This window comes from Ischnura elegans, chromosome 9 (assembly GCF_921293095.1).
Source record: "Ischnura elegans chromosome 9, ioIscEleg1.1, whole genome shotgun sequence".
Classification (NCBI taxonomy): domain Eukaryota; kingdom Metazoa; phylum Arthropoda; class Insecta; order Odonata; family Coenagrionidae; genus Ischnura; species Ischnura elegans.
This window is the reverse complement of record NC_060254.1, coordinates 92,552,206-92,576,326: the sequence shown is the minus strand read 5'-3', so window position 1 is coordinate 92,576,326 and position 24,121 is coordinate 92,552,206. Positions and strand designations below refer to the sequence as shown.

The 24,121-nt window shown below is 37.2% G+C and overlaps 1 protein-coding gene across 1 annotated transcript in view; it reads right to left on the bottom strand.

The window, feature by feature from the left end:
* Positions 1-15,862: 15,862 nt before the first annotated feature.
* LOC124164997 (protein mushroom body miniature-like) overlaps positions 15,863-24,121 on the bottom strand; it is a 234,938-nt gene continuing 226,679 nt past the window's right edge. Inside the window, exons 2-3 of the mRNA XM_046542236.1 lie at positions 16,564-16,821; positions 15,863-15,881 (exon numbers count right to left, since the gene is read on the bottom strand). Of these exons, the coding sequence (XP_046398192.1) occupies positions 15,863-15,881; positions 16,564-16,821 (277 nt within the window). The remainder of the gene's footprint in view (positions 15,882-16,563; positions 16,822-24,121) is intronic.

The window sequence follows — 24,121 nt, the reverse complement described above, 5'->3', positions numbered from 1 at the left end:
TCAGGGAGAGAATTCCAAAATTTAGATGCCTTAACTACAATTGATTTCTAGTAGGTAGTTTCTAGTACATGGAGTAGGATAACGTAAATAGTCCTTTTTGCGAGATGACATGCGAGTGGTTACTGATCTGTTCATAAAAAATTCCCGGAGATAATTAGGGATTCTCTTTCTGAAAATCTTAAAAAGAAGAGCACCGAGTAGACATTTTCTTCGGTCACAAAGATTTAGCCAACCAAGGCTGATTCTGTACTGTGATACATGAACATCCTTTCTTATATTAAATACATATCTTACACATGAATTAAGTAGCCCTTGTAACTTTTTATCTAGCTCTTTAGGCATGTCATTATAAACAAGACTACAATGATCAAAGGAAGGGAATACCAGGGTAGAAATTAACATTTTTCGGGTGGATATATTTCTGATATGATAAATTCAGATGTATGGGAGTAGGTGTGGGAGGAAGTGGCTAGAACATTTACTTTCAAATTCTCGTGTACATATACGCGAACACTCCCACCACCTTTACCAGTTCCACCATGTCTAAATATTTTTTAACCATTCATTGTAACCATCTCATCTGGTATGCATTCTGATAATTATATTAAAAATAAGAATAAGATAAAAAATCTCTTCTGCCACCCTATCCAAGGAGGGATAGGGTGGCAGAAGAGATTTTTATCTTATTCTTATTTTTATTATAATTATCAGAATGCATACAAGATGAGATGGTTACAATGAGGTTCCAAGTAGGGATAGGGTGGCAGATCCTACCCCTACTTGAGTGCTCCGAGGAGGGCACTATAAGTGCAGCACTCCGTCCGTCGGATGGGACGTTAAGCCGTGGTCCCCTTGGCACCTTTCGTTAGGAGTAGGCTAATATCGACGCTGAGTTTCTCTCTTGTCGAGCGACTGAAGGCGCAAGTATTAAAATTTATTATGTAAAAAAGCTGTTTGAGATGAATAATCCGAAAAATAAAAAAAATGAACTGTAAGCAATTCTTTTTCAAATCGATTGCCGATGAGTCCACTTAGTGTAAATTAATATGTACTAGAAACTGAAGTTTTTTACAACAGTAATTTATTCGCTTGATTCAGTGGAGTAGCCAGGAATTTCGTTTGGGAGGTCCAAAACCAGAAGGGAAATTTTTGAAAAAATACAATTCTTAGTAGAGGATTTTAAACTGATTTTAACACTTTCAATAATCGAAAAAACTTCATTTGTAAATTCATTATTTTTCGATATTTTTTATGAAGCGAAATAACTGTGATTTTATATTTTTGGGGGAGGTCCGGGCTCCCTGCCCCCCCTCGCTACGCCACTGGCTTGACTGATTTCAATGCTTCCACGTAATTAGAGCTGTCTCTCTCGACATTGTTCCAAAAAGACTTACTGCTTGACTTATTTCTGTCTGGCAAGGAGGACAGCTCTTGATAATGACGTGTAAGCGTTGGTAACAGCCGAGCGAATATATTGGCGTGGATAATAATTACAGCTGTTTGTTTTTTTAATTGATTCTGTTTACATTTAAAACATGTTCAAAGCCGCGCCATTCCTTTATGTTAACCCTGTATACCGTTTAACTAGGCCTTAAGGAAATACCGAGTGTGGTTCTTGGATAACTGTACTGGAGTACATTAAAACAGTCCAGAGTGGCGGTCAGTATGTTCTGCGGAATTCTCGCAAACGAAAGCACCCATCCCTCATTCCACCAGAATCTTCTCTTCGCCTCCACATATGGAGTTCGCCCTCCCATGATGCTCTTCGCTTCCGCCTTCCGCTGTGTGGGTGCGCTGCGAGCAAGCAGCTGAGCACAGCACTCTCGCCATCTCATCGCGGGGTGAGTGAGTGAGTGAGCGGCAGCCGCATACCGCCATCAGGTGCCCTCGGAATCTGCATTCTGCGGTATTCCCTTCCTTCCTTCCTCCCACGCCGAAAACCTCCCCTCCACAGCAGTCCCTACCCATACACGCCAAATCTCACGGCAAGCAAGAATGAAGAAGTAGGGACGGGGTAAAAAAGGTAGGGTAAACATGTTTTCAGCCACGAAACCCATACCTTCACGGAGGTCAAAGATTTCCATGTTTCTCTCCCACATGCTACCAATTTTCAAGGATATAAATATATACACATAGAATTAAATTAATTTTTTCAATGGAAGAATTCAGGTATCGAAATGAAATAATTTTTTACTACGACTACACTTACGGTACTCACCAAAAATGACATCTAGTCCAAATGAATGTTTTCCTGTGGCCACAATTCCTACCGAAGACGATTACCTATTTCATTTATGGATTATATTACACAGCAAAGATAAATGATATGTATAAAATAGTACCCCATCTCCCGTAAGCAATAATATAGAAGAGGGGAAGGGGAAAAAGGTAGGGTACACATGTTTTTAGCCACGCTACCCATTCCTTCCAGGCGGTCAAAGATTTCCATTTTCTTTCCCACATGCTACAAAATTTTGTAGGGTAGAGATATTCATAAAAGGAAATTAACTTTTTTCCCTATTGAAGAATTCTGATATCGAAATAAAATAATTTCCTTTTTACGATGGTCACACTTGCGGCACTGAAGAAAAATTTATTTTTAGGCTTTGGGTTGCCCATTTTTATTGATGTAGAACCCTATGTAAATGCCTATTAGTGTAGTTTTTTTGGTTATGACTATAATTCGAAATGTTGGTCAAAAATTTATTTCAGTAATATTTTCTCCTTGCTTCAAATTCTGCAGGAGACATTATTTCATTCATGGAATAGAATACGCAACAAAGATTATTACCGGATTCACTTCAGATTATTTCGATAACCAAATCAATAACCCTCAAACTTTTTTAACGATTTCAGCAAAGTAAATCCATTATTTTGAATGGAAAAAATCCGCTGTCGAATTAAATTGGCAATACAATTGGAAAGCACCGACATAAAAGATGTACATTGGCTACATATATGTTTAAGTATTTTTTCGCAGTCACAAATTTTACTAGAGACCCCATTTTGTACTTAAATTACAAAATACCACAGAAATTGACACCTCATTCTATTTTCAATGCCTATGACTTCCTATGAACATATAGAATCATTTTTAACTGTTAATCAAACTTTTTCTTTGATGTCCACTGATCGGCAAGATTTTGATGAAATATTAGCCCTGAAGGAGGTATGAAAGTATACAAAACGTTGGCCAAAAACTTCTGCATTTAATTCTTAAATACCTACACTCATGTCACTAATAAACGAGAAATGTTAGTGCAAATCCACGTGGTTTTTATGAATGACCTGAGTTTTGACAGCTGCGCAGCCATTATCATGATGAAAAGAGTCCTGTAATAAGCAGCTTATATTGGAAATATAGGAGTAAAACTTTTTTCAGGGACACTATTATATTAATATGGGCACGACCCGGGTTTCGTAACGTAGTTACACCTTCAGATGACTGAAGGTGTAACTACGTTACGAAACCCGGGTCGTGCCCATATTAACATAATAGAGAACTTGACAAAGATTTACTACTTTATTTTCAATATGGAGAGGTTTCACAAAGTCAAGCCTGAATTAAAAGGTATTAATATTACGTTGACTTTGTGTGAACAATGAATAGTAGTGGAGGGAAGGTAGAATGATAAGACCAACAGGATTTGGGGGTATGATATGATCAGGTTGAGGAATAAAAAGACGCAAAGGTTCTTTACAATATGGTATGGAGGGGTCATTCAACGGAATGACATTTACCAAACGAGCTCTGGAGATGTATAGGTTTCTTATTCATCCAGTTTGCGGTCTAAACGTGCGTTTGAAGGATCCTGGGAATGAAGGCACTGGTAAGGTCCTCTAAAATTGGGCACTTGGAGAAATATAAATAATGCTAATTGTTAGTATCAAAAGATTCTATAGTCTTCAAACATATTTTTTAATCTTCGAATAAATACAATTAACTACTTGTATTCATGATGAGCCACACAAAATACATGTTACTTCGATCCGACTATAACACTTATGAAGTCATCATCCCTCAATCCACATCAATCGGCAATCACACAGTAACACGATTATGAATACAGATGCAAATACGACTCCGCAAATGCTATTTAATTTCTCTTCGATGGATTCCGCTACGGAGTGTGTGCCTCGTGAAATTGAAATCAGTACCTACCACTAAAGATTAACAAATGCAACATTTGCCACACATGTGCTCAGCCCTTCTTCACGATTTAGTTAATCTCACTTTCAACAAGCAATTACGCTGCACCACATTGCTTTCTCTCTCTCCGATTAGCAAACAAATTCAATGATCGGATTGACGAAATAATGTGCTCATGCTCCGCAAATGCAATCTATCACAGGTCAAAATTATTACGCACTGTTTGACTTCCCGATATACGACACGGGGAGGAGATTAATTAAGCTTTCCGTAGGAGATTGATTTAGGTATCAGACGCTTTGGATGTCAGTAATTGCCACTAGGCGGGTTTGATTGAATTGATGGGACACCGAATTAAAAATGGTATATTCGAGAGTAGGTACTGGTAACTCTTGTTCACAATAAAAAGAAACTAGCGGTGCCTTCAATTTAATACACGCATTTGTCACAATATTTCCGAGAATCGTGGTCTGAAACAACCTGCCCACATTCAATTAATGAGACGAAACAAAAAAATTTATCACGGACATACACTACTGAAGAAGGTTATATTTATGTCACTGATATGTTTTTAAACTATGCACAGGTCGCAGTATTAATAAAAAGAAATGTTTAATATCTAGTGCAAATAATTTTAAACTAAAAAACACATAAATACCGAAGAAAGTTCTATACTGGAATAAATACAGCATCAAAAATTATTATATCATTACGTAGCCTAGCAAATTAGACGACAAACTTATTCCTACCCACCGTTAACCACTCCCTATAGAACTTTAAAAGTTCCAAATTACATAAATCTAGATTATTTTCACAATTAACTGAGACAGATGATGCAATGACGTCCAATATAAATGGAAAAGAGAGTTGGCAATTTTCAAAAAAAAAATATTAATGACGATCTACTCGTTTCGACCGTCAGGTCATTCTCAAGTACAATCTCGAGGAAATACTTTTATAAGAAACGTTGGAAAAATAAGCTCAGAGTAGGACAACTAAATAAGGAAGTAGAATTCTTGAATCTTACTGGCAACCAGTCAACTACTTGGATTAACACCAAAATTAAAAAAGTAAATAATTAGACCAAATTTCGGCTGCTAATGTGAGCAGGAGTTAGATGGCACAATCCGCGACAACGTAATGTATCAGATGGATCTGATTGGCTCACAACAATGGCAGCTTTTGTTCTTATGTTGCTAATTTCCACTGTAAATTTTATTTAGAGAATTATTATACACATAAATATGAAAGTATTAGGATTTTCATTAAAAAATTCATAAGTATTTCATTTTTTTCCCCGCATGCAACGAGTTTAGGTGATACGAAATCCCCGCTGTTACCATTTATTCTTTGGTCCCATGGGTAATTATTTCCTCTTTCATAAAGAAATAACGTCATCTTGGCTACGTAACCATTCCTCACCTTACCATCAGTTGATCTTACGTTTGGTCATCACCACATAATTCTACCGCTGACCTTAAAATTCTTCGCTTTACAGGCTTTTGATGGAAAGTGTGGGACGATAGTTAATTGTTATTGATCTGTTGCTTAAATAAAGACGATTTATGGAATATTACCTGAAAATTCTATGATGTACAGGGCCTAATCCTGTATTATGGATATAACTAAGTCCCGTTTAGGACAAAATAGAACGGTGGTCCACTGAGACTCGTTGTTGGAGAGTTTTAATGTATAAGGTTGGAAACTAGCTCCCTCCGTTTTTTTATATTGTCTTCATCAAACTCAACTGGACGGCCAGAACGAAGTGCGTCTTTGAGGTAAAATATCCTTTTTTGAACTCGGTATACCAATCTCGAGTGGTTATTTCAGCTATAGCACCCAGTCCATGTAAATCACGCATTTCCGCAAGAAGCTTCTCCGGCCTTAGAACCTTAATTAAAAGCAAAAAGAAAGAGAAGTCAAAAAAGCTCATTTTTCACAATTTGAGATTCCATTTTAACGATCTGAAAAGTACGATGAATGTTTCTTAAAAAAACATAGATTCCTCCAGAACAAAATGTTTTTTTTCGAATTAGACAATACGTTGAGCCAAAAATATTTAAAGACATTATTGTATTTCAATTTCTTGTGATATTAATGAATTGGATTCTCACTCTCGTCCGTAGCTTTAGCATACTGCGCAGCCGCAATGATATCTGTTTATTTGAAGTTGATATTGAATGAGAGTAGCGGATAATCTCGAACTCCATTGAAGGTCAAACTTCTTCCAAAAAAGAAAAGCAAATTTACGGACCTTACGTAACCAAGTGTACGTGTCGCTGCTCGCGAATATTTCTGCCCTCCTCTTCCTCTGCGCTCCCTCCCGCTCCCTTCAGCGGGAGTGGCAAGGACATGCCGAACAGCAGAGGGAGGGATGTGGGCGTGCGGCAAAAGGAGTGAAGAGAGACGAGCACTCGGGTGCCGTACCGCGCTTCCCATTCACCTAGCCGCGCCCGGAACTAGCGTCGACCTCCACTTGAGAGCCACTACGCCGCTGGGTAGCCTCGCCCTTTTTTCCGCCGGGAAAAGCCCTAACCTCTTCGTCACCTCATGGTAAGCATCCGAGAGCTAAAATATCGTAAGCTTTCCCGGCGATTACTATTAATGAAATCTTCTCTGGTTTGGCACTGGGTAGGGCCCGCGTTGAGTTTCATGCTAACATAGCCAAAGAATGGTGGAGAACCATTGTTGGCCAGCCGATTCAAATTGACCCAGGGGGGTTGGAATTTGAATAATTTTGACCGATATCTTTGTATTTTATCAATCGACGGTCTCCATATCAGGCAAATGTTCAGTCCAGAGTCTCGGATTACGTTTTTCTCCTCAAGACCTATTGAAAGGGGTGATAGAAATATGTCTTAATTATATATAATTGGTCTCTATCTACTTCATCTACATAATACCCTCCAAAGCCACCTAAAAGGCGTGTGGAAGGGGGTGTTAGGATACCAGCCGCTTACACCTAATAAGGAATTGCTCTAAGGAAATTACGACTAGCGTTTATTAAAGTCCTTTATGGTTCGAGGGAAAAACGAGTTCCCATATCTATCTGTTCGGCAAAATATCTTTCTTAATTTATCGTTTTTGTCACATCTGGAAATAAAGTGGTGCTATAATAATGTGTTCTCCGTGTCCCTCTTAAAGATATCCATTCTCAATTGATCAAGCAATCTAAGCCTAGCGCGCAGCTTCCGAGTCTCCAGTGGCTCCCAGCCTAATTCACTTAACATCTGGGTAACGCTGTCCGTACCGCCCGTAGCAGTTTTTGATGAACCGCGCAGCCGTGATGACTACGAGGGAGTTTTTCATCGAAACGCTGGCCTTAAACAGCCTTAAGTGGTGCCAAACCCCAGAAGATTTCATCACTCCAAGAGCTCTCTAGCTGACTGAGCAATAACAAAAAGATCAATCCAAATATCAAAACACCAATTTTAAACATAATAGAGTGGTTTCCTATTATTTTTTATTGCATAATTCGAAAGATTATTACTACTGGAGTACGCATTTCACGCTTTTAGTTTTTTGAATGACGATATCTATTTTCGCGATTAAACGAAAAGTGAAAATATTCAAGCGCGCGAAAACACGCCGGCGAAGTAGGAATGCTGGGAAATCCCCGTGTGACGTATTTCTGGTTCCCCCTTATCCGAGTGAGGTGACCTTGGGGCGAGGCTTTGAGCGCCCTGCTAGCAGTTAGGGCTTGGCTTAAATAAGGATTATTAATACCTTATCAAACGAATGAAACTTTCCGACCTTAGCCAGTTTTAATAGGTGATTATTACAAGATGTTTCCCTGAGCTCTTTGCCTCATGCATACATTGGTAATCTCAGGCGATATAAAACTCCTATCTACTCGTATTGAAACTAGGTCCCTGTGACGTCACGTGGAGTGGCATCGCAAGGGCGCCAATCCGGCCTTTTCCAAATGAGGTTAAAATTGACCATTGCCATTCGTTTAAACGTGGAATTCTAAAACCAAATAATTTGTATATTATGAATACATTAATGGTGGGTAAGGAATCGCAATCAATGCATTTCGTTTTCTTTGATGAAGGAAACTACCCTATCATGACAAATGGAACAAATTATCAAATGGCATTCCTATAAAATCTGCGAAAATTCCACAGACAAAAAAAGTATTCGCCTTGACCGGGAGTTGAGCCCGAACCTCCAGTTTTCTGGTCAAGTGCTTTATAGCCAATTGAGCTACCATACGTCAGAATTACTTTAGAAAACGAAAAAGTTTGCAAATAGAATACTAACTAGATGTCATTTTAATCCTGATATTTCATCTTCTTTTCAATGTCATTCAGTCAGTTCTCCTAACTGAAGGTTGGTTGGGGAAGGAGAGCATAGCTCTCACCCTAATCTAAGCCATAGACATATAAAATCATATATTCAGGGTAAGTAGGACAATTTCTTTCCATGTGCCACCTCGCACTTCGTGGATTCCCTTTTGGAGTATCCGAAGGCTTTACACATATTTGAAACCAGGACTCCTCGGTTAGTAGTCAAACACTCTGCCCACTAGGCTACCATTTTCCCCTCAGGAAATGAGACTAAAATTTCTAACCTTCACATATACTTTCACTGAGAGAACCAATAGGATATACTTCACCATTGTGATTTGCTATGAAGACGATAAGTTGCTATTCGTAAATAAGTATACAGCAATTATAAGTCGGCAATGAACACAGAAATCGGTTGGATTAAAACAGTTATTTGATTATTAGGAATGGTTTAATTTGATTCTATTTTCCAGGCGGCCGCGATATTTCGGGAGATTATAAATATTCTAAGCTGCAAGATACGTCATCAAATCTCAGCAATTAGAAAGTAGCCCATGATATTATTTAACCTAATCGGGAAGAAAACGAAATTATGAAATAGGTTGCATGGGAAATATAAAAGTTAAGAAATTATGTGCCTAAGTTAGAAATGAAAATTCGATATTATTAATAATATTAAATAATTATTTTAGATATAAGTTCCAAAATAAAATAGTTCAATTAGAGTATCGCATTATTAGTGCGGTTTTTGAAATTGTTAGATGAAATATTTACGAGCAGAGAAAGGTAGATCGGGGACAGGCGCCGCATACGTGATAGACTTCAAACCCCCCCTTAATTTCGGCGTTTATTGACATATTTCGGCCATATTCACAATTCAGAGGCACAGTGGATGCGAGGGAATAAGTGAATACGTCCCGTTTGTGTTGCATTGATTTTACAGACATTATAGGGCAAATACTGAGGTAGGTCTGGTATTTTACCTTCAAAATTTTTCTAGCCTTGCACTAAATTCGTATCAGACGTTGAACTAATGTCATGCTACGATTATTTGAGGTTTGCACAAAGTTCTTTCCGGGATCTTTTCAGTCTATTTACGCCTTATTGGCCTTAGAGGCCATAGAGCCAGAAGTTGCGGCGTCTCTCCGCTAGTTTAAGAGAGAGACGCCGAATGAACTTCCGTACACATGCCGCATTTATCTCCTGCGGGATATACACCGCACGGAATGATTTGTGATTTCAAATTAATTATAACACTTTTCTGAAATTTACCATCAGTTTTTTTGTCTATACTCAAACTAAATACAATGGCTTTTGTGCGGTGCAATATTTAATTTTTTGTAAGCAAATTTTGAATATTACAATGCTAATTTTGTTTGCTGCAGCAAGTTTTAACTGAGGCAAGGCATAACAAAAATTAATTGCCTTAATTTATGTATCAACTTGCATTTTGGAATTCTAAAAAAAATTCCAAATTTGTCTCTAAAAACTAACTTCCTTCAGTTCAACTTGTATTTTCAGGAAAATGGAAAAATATATGGAAATTCAATTTTTTTTTTGGTTTTAATACGTGTTAGATATATAATGACATAAACATAGGTAAAATTTTCCAATATTTATTTAAATTGCATTAAAATCGTTGGCATGTAGTATTAATTAGAATAATAGTAAAAAAATAGCAAAAGTATTTACATAGGTTATTTTCCTCAAACTTCAATAATGCGACAATTTGTTTGTTTTAAGGGAGCTGCAGAACATAGAATTCAGTTTTACTCGGTTTTATGAACACGCGGCGCAACACCCCTCTGGTAACCGTAATGTACGAGATAGACAAAATAGGGGGGTGAACAGTGTATTCATCCCTTAAAAACATTTCTATTAGCTACCATAAAATATTTCATAAAAAACGAAGAAAAATGGAACATTATTTTAATGTTTTTTAAAGTTTTTTTTCAATTTTCACCCCCTAAATCTTTTCAACCCCGGTAAAGTTTGTCTTTCTCTTGACACTGATAACCTTAAAACGTCAGTTTTTTTCAATCAGAAGCAGATAACATTAGTAAAAGTCCCTTGAAAAGCGATAAGTGTAGATAAGGGGTTGTTTTCCCCACTTTAGGGGTTGCTCGTAAAAATGAAGGGTGATAGAAAAAACAGAGGTCATTTTCGAATTTAGCGACCCAAAATTAGCGAGTAACACCCTAAATTGTGGCCAGACATTTTTTGAACTATTTTTTTGCAGAACAGCGTAATTATTACAGCTAAGAGAGGAGTGATATAAGTATATGTTATTGTGTGTACATCAGAAAAAAAGACTAGTCGGCATATTTCCTGCTTAATTCAAAGTGCAAAATAGGACAACATATAGTTATTTTACAAAATGCTCGGCATCTCTCCCTAATTTACTCTAAAGCCAAGGTAAAAAATAATACCTTCAGGAATGTGGGTGAAAGGAAACGCTGGGAAAACCGAAGTTATGCCATAATCCGAAATCCGATGTACCGAGATTTCGAGATTCCAAAATTCCGGAATACTTTTCCGGTATTATTTTGAACAGTTAACTACCAGTGTTTCCTAACACATCCGTTTCAATATATATTGCGAGTTGGTAAATTTTAGAAATTCCTCAGATAATTTGCATGGAATGGTAGAGAACGCTACATTTTCAGCTCCAACGACCGGAGAGTATTTTCCGTGAAATTGGGTTAAGTGACAGAGAGTCGTAGCGAGAGCCTTGCTGACCGAATGAGAATTAAAAATAAAGGTAGAACGATGGAACCATATGCACATTTGAGTAAAAAAATATATAAGTAAACAACTACGTCAAAAATGCACTACTATAATACAAAAGTTACGCCAATATTTGTTTTTTTTTCAGTATATAAAATCCATTTTTTCTCTCAATCAATAAAAATTGATAAGTTTTATCCATATATTCTAGGTAAGGAGAATAAATCAAAACAGTTAGCATAAAAAAAGCCTGCGACTGAAATAAGATGAGTTTTAGTTTCACCTGAAATAGAACTTATAGCGGCGGAATTTCGGAATGCAATGATTCATATAATAAAAATTTATGTTGCCAGTAATGCGACCAAGTACATATTACTTTGTTCAATTTTTTCAAATGAGAGTGACTAATTAATATTTCTCTTTTACTTATTTGAGGACATGGTGACTATTTCATTAGGCTCATTCCACCTCACATGTAATTATGAATGGCTGAAATATCTTATACGATAATATTATATCTTATCATCAATAATGATAGCATATTCGAGCAAGAGAACAAATCGCTTTTCTGGTATAAGTAGTTTATTTTCATTCCAAGGGTGCTAATCAGTCGGATTCTTTTAAAATAATGATGAAATTTGTTAAACCTCTCTATAATTTCTGTCAATAATTTTTGCAACGTCTCAAATATTTCGTTCATTAAAGATAAATATACGATTGAAATAAACTTATTTCAGGAGAAAATATGTAATGTTTATTTTATTTTAGTTTATTGCTTTATGCTAAATTAGACGACTGAATTTTTTAATTTTATTTGCGTCAATTTTATTTAGTTTTTAAAATAATACCCAGCAGTTACACTAATTGAAAGGCATGCATGCTGAAATGAATAAGTAATGAATATGGGCTTCTCATCAATTCAATCCTAATCATGCGACAATCATTCCCCTTTTCTACTCCCTAATAACCCCACTTCTTAATTTTCCTCGGCGTTTAAGCCTCGTTGATTTTATTACTGAGGTCTTTAAAGTAATTAATAATTGAGTTGAGTTCATATTTTTCAGAGAAAAACTGTAATCCTACAGCGCTCAAATATTTTTGAAGAGGAATATGGACTATAATCTTTCTTAATTAATTAATAGTTAATTAATAGTTTTTTGTTCCCCATTTGAAAAAAAAACATAATATTGTTGCTAATTTTGATGTTAAACAAATATTAATTTTGAAGTTTTAGGTTACCCTAATACGCAGTTATATTTATCTCAAATTTGAAAAAAAATTTGAATTGATTTTTTAATTTGAAATTTTATTAAAATTTCGATATCTGAGATGTAAGCAAATTTTGGAAAGACCTACTCTACTTTTTCGATATTTTAAGATTACATCTAATTTGATACACAAAAAATACTTCTAGAACACAGTCATCGATCACTTTAGCGGGAGAAATCTCCTTGAAGATTAGACATCCTTTTATTCTACATCGATTCGAATGTGGAGGAAGAAAACCAAAGGCTGAGAGTAATACAAATGCGAATCAAACAATCAAGAGCGGGTCGGTCAATTAATGCGATAAAAGGAAACTCGGTTTGGTGGGAACGGAACAACGTTTCACTTTCCAAATGAGCAATTCGTTAAACCCCTTTTCCCTCGCAGGGGCGCACTAACATGAGCCCAAAACCCTTCCGGACACCGCACACGCCGGTACCACATCCCCTACGCCCATCCACTTGCCCTGGGTAAGGGTTCCAAAGTGGCTGACGGCCAACATACATTCCGCCCGCAGTCACGACCTGATTCACTTCCCACATGAACACATGTGCTCCCGTATACACACAACACACACCTCCACATCTGGACGCTAAGTGGATAATCCCTTATCCGGCGCCTTGGCCGTGCGACGCCAGCCGTTACTCATTCCTTCACCTCTTAAAACTCCCCCCACTCCTCAACCAACAATAATGCCTTTCCTCGGCTCACCTACGTTCTCAGATAAAACATATTCCATCCTTTCCGCTGCATTACAGCACTTGATGTAAAAATTCGGCTAAGGACTCTTTCAGACCTGACTCCAGAAATTTTGCACGCCGTAGTGCTGGAAGTACATGGAAATTTTTGACTATTCTGGTCTGTAGGTATATATGAATATGGTTTTCTCATCAATTCATTCCTAATCATGCGACCATTTTTCCCCTTTCCTACTACCTAATAACCCCTCTTCTCAATTTTCTCGGCGCTTAAGCCTCGTAGATTTTATTACTGAGGCTTTAAAGTAATTAATAATTGTGCTGAATTCATATTTTTCAGAGAAAAACTGTAATCCTACAGCGCTCAAATATTTCTTTCGAATACACGTATTTTAGAGATGCCAAATATATAGATTTCCAGAATAAGGACACAGCAAACGCGATGTGAATACAATTTTTATTTGATTAGCTATTTCTTTATGGGTTTACATAGTAGATAATTGTTAATGTCACGATATAATATTGGATGCCAATTAATACCAATACCGTGAAATATGTTATCCGCATCGTAATTGATACTTCATCCTTACATTTTCTTATAGCGCATTGATAAATAAATCAATGAAATATAGGTTTTTTGAGATAAGGAGATAAAAAACTAATACAAATCGTGATTGAACTTGAAAAGGGAATGTGAAATAACCATATCAAAGATTCTGTTCCTCTTTCATCGGCTTTAAAGATTTCCCATTATTGGGGCAATTGAGTCTATATTTAGAAATTAAAATGCCGAGCACTTTTGGAAAACTTTTTTTTTAAACTTGGTTTCTAGGCGGGCCTGTTTTCGGATTACAACTTAATACCATCTCTAACCTTTCCCAGCCTGAAAATTCTATAATTTAATCTTATATAGCGGTCCTTGCAATGTTCAAAGTGTAATTTTTCGCGTCGTGTATACAGAGTAATGGGTTTCATTTACAAAACATCTTGGGAATTATAAACATTTAGCACCTTTCATAGTCTAGACGAAGATAAAAAATTAGACAAATAAATTATTAGCTTAGATACAATAACCCAGTGAGATCACGAGATTTTGGACTGTATTATTAGCTGCTTACAAATGGTGCAAAATGAAAAATACATTGACTTTTTATCTTTGTCTGTTCCTCGGTTTCCAATCCCAAACAAAATGAAGTCATTTGAGGAGCACCTCTCATGTATATGTTAGCCATTTTACATGTAACGTTTTATATTTTATGTGTGATATCACAAGGACTACATTTAACGCTACTTAAATACATAAATCATCCTATAAATCATTAGGCTTAGCACAACTAAGAGTAAAAAGTGTATTCGTGCGACAGTACTTAATTATATTCGGTATTCTTTTGCATTCGCGATAAGACTTATTTGATTAATATCCTAAATATTTACAGCAGCAATATTAGAAATCAATGAATACAAATTTAACTCGCATACTAATTTAAGTAACAGTTTTTCTGGCGCTTTTTAGTGATGAAAGTGGTTGAGATCACCACGTGCCAAGCCAATAACAAGCCCTTCACGACAATCTATATTTTTTAATGATTTTGTATCTGAGCCATTAGTTAAAATTACAAAGCCATCACTAGATAATTAAGTGGATTCTTAATTGGCATTTTGAAATGATTATTTTTGGCTCAGCGCTCGTTAGCAATGATGTTTACACTCAACGCTATCGCTAGGTACGAATTACGCTTTGCAATCGGTATCATTGTATGTAAAGGGCAAAAACAATTATAAAAATTCTACACCACCTATATTAAGACATTATACATTTTTTAATCCAATTGAGAAGGCAAAAAATGGACGTGTTAACATCCACGATGAACCATGAATCGTGTGCAGGAAAGTCAACAGTAAAAATCAACAGTCAAAGTTTAGAAAATAATGCTTAAAGGCCGAACGGTAGTAATTTGAGAGTTATGGTAATTGATTTTTGATGTCCATGTGATAACCAGTGACAAGACTTTCATTTAAATTTGCATTATCACAAGGTGTAAGCAAGGTGTCACCAGATACCTCACCAGAGATCACCAAAGGAAATAGGGGAAAATGGGCAGAGTTCCCGTATTGCAACGGAAAAATAAATAAGAAGCTCTTGGATCCCATGAAAATTGACATGAAACTCACACTCTCCCGGAGCAAGGACATATTATGCCCTCACTATCATTCTTTCCCCGTGTTTAACGATGCAAGTATTACTCAAAGGTAAAATTTCTTGCGATTCAACATAACAAAGATGCAATAGATAAGTCAAGGAAAAATTCGCGCCATAAACGGTGCAAGGACAGTAAAATAGTGAACTGAGGTCCTTTCAATTACTTTGAATCTTTGACGGGTTTTAAGTAGATAGCATTGCACAAAATGTTGCCAAATCTGAATGGAGTGCATTAGAAGAAGGAAGAGGAAGTTCACGATACGGTGGAAATATTCTTTGAGACACCAACAAAAATGCAACATCTTTCTAAATAATTCAGTAATACGTTAAAAAGTTTAATATTAAATATGTATATTGTACAGTACAAGTTTGCTAATGATCATAAATTATTTCAAGTTGCCATAGTTTCGATGAAAAAATGAGGATTTTTTTGTTTTTAACCTTTTTTTGAGGTTTCATATTTTTTATAATCTGCGGACATTATCGAAAGTACTGGAAACGTCGCCTGGATAACAAAAGATATAACGTAGTTTTACCGTAGAACATCAACACTAGAATTATAAATTTTAATCAATTTCATGTACCTAAAAGTGTTCTCATTGAAATAATTGGGGACATATCTTCACAGACAACCCTCGCAACAGCAAGAAGATATAGCAAGCTTATTTGTTGTACGTACATGATATCAATGATAGACATATAAATTTAAATATACGGAATGCAATACCAGAGTTTATTGATAATATACCCCTACATTTTGATACATAATATCGGTCTGTAGGCAAGTGTTGTATGATATGCTATGTGATAAATCTTGTTATATATTTATTATTGTACTTCCATACCGATATTTTTGTGTATTGGTGCTTAGCAAATGCAAATAAAGTACTACTAACATAGACATTTATATTATAAGTGTATGATTAACATAAAGCTCACCTCTGTCAACGATTACAGATTACAATACCAGAGTTTTCAATTAACACTGTGTGGAATATAGAAAGGTATATTTTGGAATCTATCACTAATGTAATTACCCAAATTTGTTGTAATTAAAAGATTTGGGGACATACATTCACGGGCAACTTCGTTACAACTACTAAATGGTTTAATACTTCATTACAACAACTAATAGCAAGATTTTTTGTTGAACCTACATGACATCAATACCAGAACAATAAATTGTAGCGTACCGATATTAATGGGGTAATTGTATGACTAGCAAGAACTCACCTGAGGTGCTCGACCCTGCCCCCCCGTCTCCGCCCGGGGCCCTCGAGCAGGAGCCTGCCCCCGCCGCCTCCGCCCCCGGCGGCCCTCATTCCGCGGATGCCACGGCCCCGGGGCGACCGTCGGCAGCACTCGCAGTGGAGGAAGCAGAGCGCCGAGGCGGAGGCACACGCCACGGCGAATGGAGCCACGAACATATTCACGATGCGAGCACGCTCCCGAGACGGCTCGTACTGCGCCAGCACCAGGGAGTGGTTCGCCCTGCAACCAACCGAGGAAGGAATGAATCATCCACAACATACTCACTGTATATACAAAAATTGCTATGAGAAATAGATAAACTGAGTTTTATGCTCCAGAAAAGTTTAATTGACCGACCCAGGTTTCGACATGTCATTTTCAAAGGACTTCATTGACACAGTGTACACGTCGAAACTTGGGTGGGTCATTGAACTTTTGTGGAACATACAACTCAATGTATCTTTTAATATAGTTCCTGTGACAAATTCCACCAAATTTAGCCATCCAGCATTAACTTTATCCGAAATTGGTTTTGGCATATACAGGGTGGACAAAAACTAAGTCACGAAATTTTAAACCTGAAAAGCTGATGTCAACAAATTAAGGCCCAAGAAGGGCCCTTTAAGGGATACAAAAGATCAGCGCCGGGACCAAACCCGGGACCGAAAAAGGAGGGATGTCAAATCTTACATATCAGATAGTTTTCTTCTGATATAAACAGCGATTCACAAGTACCAACTCAAACACTAGGAACCTTCCCAATCCATATTTATTAATAAAATAAAAAAATATTTGATAAATACTTTTTTACATAATAATGATAAAGTAAAAAAATATATTTGATAAATATTTTTTTACATAGTAATGATTTTATAGCCAATTACTTTTTCATGGGAGTGGGGGTGATTCCTTAAATCTAGCTTACTAAAAGTGACTCAGAAAGAAGAATGAATTTGTTGCACCTCTGCTAACTAGGGATGGGCGGATCCAGGATTTTTTTCGAATCCGGATTCGGATCGGATCCTTGATTTTCGGAGCCGGATCTCTCGGATCGGATATTTTCATATCCAAATGCATTTTCAAATTCCTGCTATAAAACGAAGTAATTATTCAGGTTTATTCGGGGTACGTGCAATCGAAGGAATGCTTTTTAGATTTTCATACACATTTAAGAATATTTATAAATTAAAAATCATTTTTATAGGCTTTCAAGTTGTTTTTTTAAACATCTTTACATGCTCAGGACCTAAACTCTTATGCTTGGGTTTGGAAATGAAAATAGGAAAAATCTTCGGATGAACCACTGACCAGTGGCGTAGGACAAGAATCGCATGCGACGGCACATTCGAAGACAGAATCGGAACTCTTTCCACCCATATGGGGCGCTGCATTCACTGAAGCTATTATTCAAAATTTCGGACCAAGATCCGATGTCTTCCGCGACTTTGCATCCGATGTATCCGATGAATGGCAATATCCGTGGGTATTTTGAGCCGAGGTATGCGATCCGACCATCCCTATTGCTAACTATTATGTACTGTATTCAGGCGAAACGAGACGCTAAAAATAACGAAACGCACCAATTCCAGGAATTGTAATTTAGAGTTACGAATATAATGCATGATTTCGTTCTTGCCCTGCGTAAGACACTCGCGAAATCTTCTCAGGTTTTCCATCGGGTGAGTTGTTTGTTCGCCGAAGTTTCGATGGCTGCCTTTGCTCTCATCCTTAGGTCATTGTTCCAGCACTAATGCTCTGAGGACAATGGCAGAGGCAGCCATCGAAATTTCAGCCTACAAGAAAATCACCCAGTGGAAAACCCAAGAGGAAGTCCAAATTTCGAGGTATGGATTAAAGTACTTTCCGAGCCAGGGGAAACGCCAGCAGCAAGGTTTACACAAAAGAAAAAAATTCTTGTGGAAATCAACGATTAGATTTTTAGATTAGATTAATTTATGCGGTGGGGGATCAGCTCCCAGGGCACTTAGACCTATAGGTCCATTGTGCTAACCACCGATAATGGATCACCCATAGAGTCCAATGTCCTTAACGAAGGACAAAAGGTCCCCAATGGGAAGATCTCTTACTTCCTTGGGCTCTATAAAAGGTGAGCCCAGGTGTCTATATCGAGTCCTCATGAATGTGGGACACTCGCATATTAGATGGGTTGAGTCTGTTATCCCCAGCAGGTGCATGTGTCTCATTACGTGATAGTGACCCGTAAGCAGGCCTACTACCGTCCGCACTTGACTTCTGTTCATAAGAAGAAGTCTTCTCTCGAGTCTAGGAGAGATCTCTCCTATAAGGGTTTTTGCCTGACGTAAACCCGGTGTTTCTCGCCAGTGGAAATCAACGACTAGAGGCGGGAAAACCGCTAGTGTCAGTGGCGTAGCCACGGGGAGTCCGGGGGGACCGGACAACCCCCCCCCCCCTTCCCGAAATAGAAAAACACAATTATTTTCCTTCATAAAAGAAAACAAAATATTGAAGAATCGTGAATTTGCAAAATATTTTATTATCAAATGACATTTTTCCGATTATGAAAAGTGTTGAAATTACTTTAAACCCTCTATTTAGTACCCTGTTTTTCAAAAATTTTCCACCTGGTTTTGAAACCCCCCCCACCCCGATCAAAATTCCTGGCTGCTCCACTGCCCAGTGTGGCGTATATAGTCACTGGCGAGTCATATTCAATGCAGTTCGTGTCTCTTAGATACGAACAACGATTAACAGCAATCAACACACACGTTAGAAATCCATTGTTACATGAGAAAAATATATTTTTTGCATCATAATGATTTTGCAGCCCAATACTTTCTATTTGGTGAAGTGGAGGTGATTTATAAATCTTAATTACTAATGTGACTCTGCGGGCAAACATTTGTTGCAGTAATAACAGCTATCGCTTATCTTGTTCCACTGAAGGATATGACCGTATTATCTCAGGTGAAACAAGTCGCTAAAAATAACGAAACGCATCAATTCCAGAAATTGAACACTAGGGTTAGAAAGACCAAATTTCGGGGTATGGCTAAAAGTACGTCCCAACCTACGACCCTGGTTTGCAAAAAAATGGCAAAAAAAATTCTCGTGGAAATCATCGACAAGAGGGTGAAAAAAACCGAGTGTGGCTGTCATAGTCACCGGCGCGGGTCGAGAGCATCTGCCGCCGCTAATGAGCGTTTGCGAAAAAACGGAACCAACTAACCGCGGCCGATGATGGGGCGACTGGAATGATTTCCCATTAACGCCATTCGCCGCGGCTAGGGTGCAAAAAAGTCCCCTCAAAGGATGGATATTTCCCTTCATGCCCTCCCGGAGATAAATTGCGTTTTCCACCGGGCCTCTGGGGGCCAGAAGGCGTATAATTCACAGGACGCAGTGCCAGAATCAGAGCCAGTCAGGGCAAACACTAGGACAATTTGAAGGCGGAGGATACTGGGAATAATCTACAATGAATGAGGTGGCTAGCGAATGCTGTTCGCAGACTTAAGCAAAATTAGATTAATAAAACTTTTGTAACTTTTCTGGATTTTGGTAGTATTTGCGACACTTTTACTACAGCTATGAAATTGCTTGGAAGCTATAGTCTAAATATGCTTTGTCTTAAATTTTTTTGTTTTTTTTTTAATGTTGCTTGTTGATTTAAATAAGCCAAGTAAGCTCGATTCATTAGATAAGTTAATTAATTGCCCTGCGCATAGTTTTTTAATAAACTCCTTTGTTGGAACAATTTATAGAACAACAAAATATGGCAAAAGTTGTGACAACAAATACTGCGTTATCCATCAAAAATGAAACATTACTTAACTAGTATCAAATTTAGTGATTTTTGACACCATTAGATAGAAAAAATTAACACGTCAGAATCTAGTTCTAATTCGTTTTAAACTTTCATGAATAAAATTGCGATAGAAATAACTGACCACAAAAATGGTTTTGTAACCGTTGATAGATGTCTGAAAGACTTCATATACTGTCGTAGATCTTTTACTGCAACTGGGGAAAGCTTGGAAACTACTCATGGTCTGAAAATAATTTATCTTTAGTCTTTATTTTCCAATGTTGCATGTTGATTAAAATGAGCCATTAACGCGCGCGAAGAATTAATAATATATGAGCAAACATGTATATATGTCTGATGCAAGGTAAATTTAAATGGAAGAAATTCGGAAAAAGGCAATAATTCTGAGGATATTTTTCATTGAACTTGTTTATCATACGAGACAAAGTAAGATGAAAGAATATTAATACTTCATGTAAGAGCCTTTTACGAAAGATATATAATCCGTCAATAACTATGCCATTCTTATCAAATAAAACTTTTCCATTTTTTGACAAAGCGATGATATGATGAGGGGAAGTAATCCATTTCTACGAAAAATTCTAAAATCGAATGAATAAATTGATGAACTTTCATGCATAAATTTTATTTAACTTTTCAAGAAAGCGAAAAAAATAACTCTGGGTATGATTTAAAATTAATATAAATTGTGCTGACTCTTCCTATATTTATTTTCATAGCTTTCATGGCTTGAACGAAGCGATCGTTATCAAATTTAACCATGTGGCTTTCCTTTGGATGCGTATGAGACGATAAGGGAACGGAGTGAAGGCTATTTCCGTATACATGTCGCCTTATCGTGGTAGTGCTCCCCTAATGTTACTCCTAAACACGCTTGCAGCACATCCCAGGCCATCCCTCACTCCTACACCCTTCTACGCTTGTCCCCTGATCTGCTGAGGCGTGGGCGGGGATTTAGATACACTATCTGTGGGAATACCCGTCAGAGCTTTCGAGGGAAATGAGCATACGTTGTATTCGCTAACGAAAACATTGAATTTAAATGTAACAATTTGCAACCCGTAGCAAAAATTTAAATATTAAAATTTAAGGCTATGCAAGGTTGGAGTGTCAGTGGTGTAAAAAGTACCTAAACTTAACTAATTGATAAAAACATCTAATCAACTGTCACTCATTAAGAGATTCAACCCAATATTTGCTAAATAATATTTATTATAGCGAATTTTTATTACTTCTGAAATTAAATTTCGTAGCATTACATTCTGGAAGTTGGGTAAACACAAATCTGTGATTTGCGCCTAAAATTCAGCAAGTTTGAGGTGCAAGTGATGCGAAAAGTAGCCTTTAATACTTGTGACAAATAACTAACTAACTATCACTTAATGAGATCTAACTATCACTTAATGAGTTTGGCTTGACGATAATGATTATAGTTACTTTAAATTACTTGCGGAGTTCAGTGTCCTTTCTTCAATTTCTGTGGTTGGACAAACACACATCTATACCATGAATTACCATATAATGTGAAAACAGGGAAGGGAAATCCCAGTTCGCGGCTCACCTCCAAGAAGATGGACACCGGGCTGATTTCATCCCAGAAATGCTGCAACGGGTTAATAAAGGGAAAAAATAGACATTTGCGAGCAATTTTACATCGTTTCTGCCATTAATAGGAAATATGTTATTACTAATGACCATGTTTTTCCCTTCCATTCTCCGATCCTTGATCTCCCTCAGCTAATGGGGAAAAAAACCCTCCGAGCACCTGAAAATAGTCACCATCCCCCTCTCCCCTACCTCACCCCAGACCAACAGTCAGTTTAAAATTTCCCAACCCTCCTTTCCACCCCACCTTCCACCCCCAATTTCTCAAATGTTTGCGAGTGTGCATTTTTGTATACATATTGGTATGGTTAATTTCTTGGTTTAGTATTGATAATGCACCATTGCAGCGAAACATGTCGACTGCAGTTTAATAAATTTTTACGTGGAAAGTGCAAAGTGTTTTACTTCATATCTCACATCTATACCATGTGTGGTGAAAACTTACGAAGGTGAGATTCAAACTCGTGGCCCCCGTCTTTTGCAAGCGAGGATGTCCCCCAGTCTTCACCGAAGCCGGTGAGAGATTTTAGGCATGTGAGGCTAGAGTTTATTCAGAACTAAGTCACAAATCATAAGTCTCTCTTATTTAGAATAAGAGAGCCAACTTCTTTCTTGGGGTCTCCTTACATTTACAGAATGTTTGCTCAAGAATGTCTTGAGGACTCAAACGGTACTTGAACCTGGGACCATTAGATCAGGAGCCAAACGCTCTAGTCACTACGCTACCAAGCTTGCTCTAATTTATAAATTTTTAATAAGGAAATGTATTTTACGAAAGAGACAATTTCTTAAGGTTCTTTACCCATTCATTAATTTCTTTCACCGCCCACTCAGACTTTCAATTTGAAACTAGTTTGACAGTAATATATAGGCCGAACCTAAGACTAAGTTTTTTTAAATCTTGCATTGTGTTAGGAGAAGAAATAAGTTTCCTCATCAGCCAGTGATTCCTCAATAAGTTTTTAGTACCGGAATAAGAAGAGTAACATGAATTGAATTGGAGGATCATGAAGTCTTCGGCTAGATAACAGCATTATCAAGCGCGAAAAGTAGGCGGCAGAATAGCATTCAAAATAGCTTAAGAACCACCGAGAAAAAGCTTCGCCTGGGAATGAATAGCACCACTGATCTTTCTTTCCACAGATCTCATTGCAACATTTGCAGTCATCAAGATTATAAATGGAATTGGAAAAGACTCATGGTTTGATTACTTTACAGAATACTTACTCCCATGACGACCCGCAATAAAAGTCGCGGATTTCGTATTATGAAACTATATGCGATATTCAAATTTTAAAAAACTCTTAAAACGGTTTCTTTAGGGTTTATTGTCCCATTTTAGAAATTGTATTTTATTTTTTTTATTTTATTTTATTATTATACCCTGGATTTTTAAGAACATTAAATAATCAAGATTAGACGAAAATGTGCGAGTATAATAATTTGAAAGAATTGTTATTAGAGCTTAATTAAACTTGAGCTTTGAGAATGTATCAACAGCACGATTGTGCAACCTCAGCCATTTTGAGTAAACATTCAGAGTATTTCTTTATTTATTTCCAACCGCCCCATAAACAGCACATAGAGGCCTTTACAACAAAGGATTAACAATGAAAATCCACAAACATCCACCCCCTGGATAGGGACCACCAACACAGGCGGGATTCGAACCCACGACCTCCGGTTAGGCAGGTGAAGACTTTATCCCACCGCCCCAGAGACCGGCACTTACGAAGTAAATTGTTGAAAAGCCTGCATACACAATAAAAACTGTTTTTGTAGTAACTGCAAGGTGCATCCAAAAATGTTTGCATTGCCACATCTCAATAACAAAGGAGTTTCAATGTTCACGGAACAAAATGTATATAATTGTCTCACATACCACATCCTGAAGTATTGTAGGTTATCCCTGAAACACCATGTATACACGCACTTATAGGTAAAATAAACCATAATTCAAATCTAATACAGTAATAAAACAGATTTTTCATCTGACTCAAATATTATTTCTTATCCCGGGAAGTTCTCAATATGCCATTGCCACGTATATACCTCTCCATACCTAAGCGTCAGTGGCGTAGTCAGGAATTTTGTTTGGGGGGGGGGGGGGCAAAACCAATGGGGAAATTT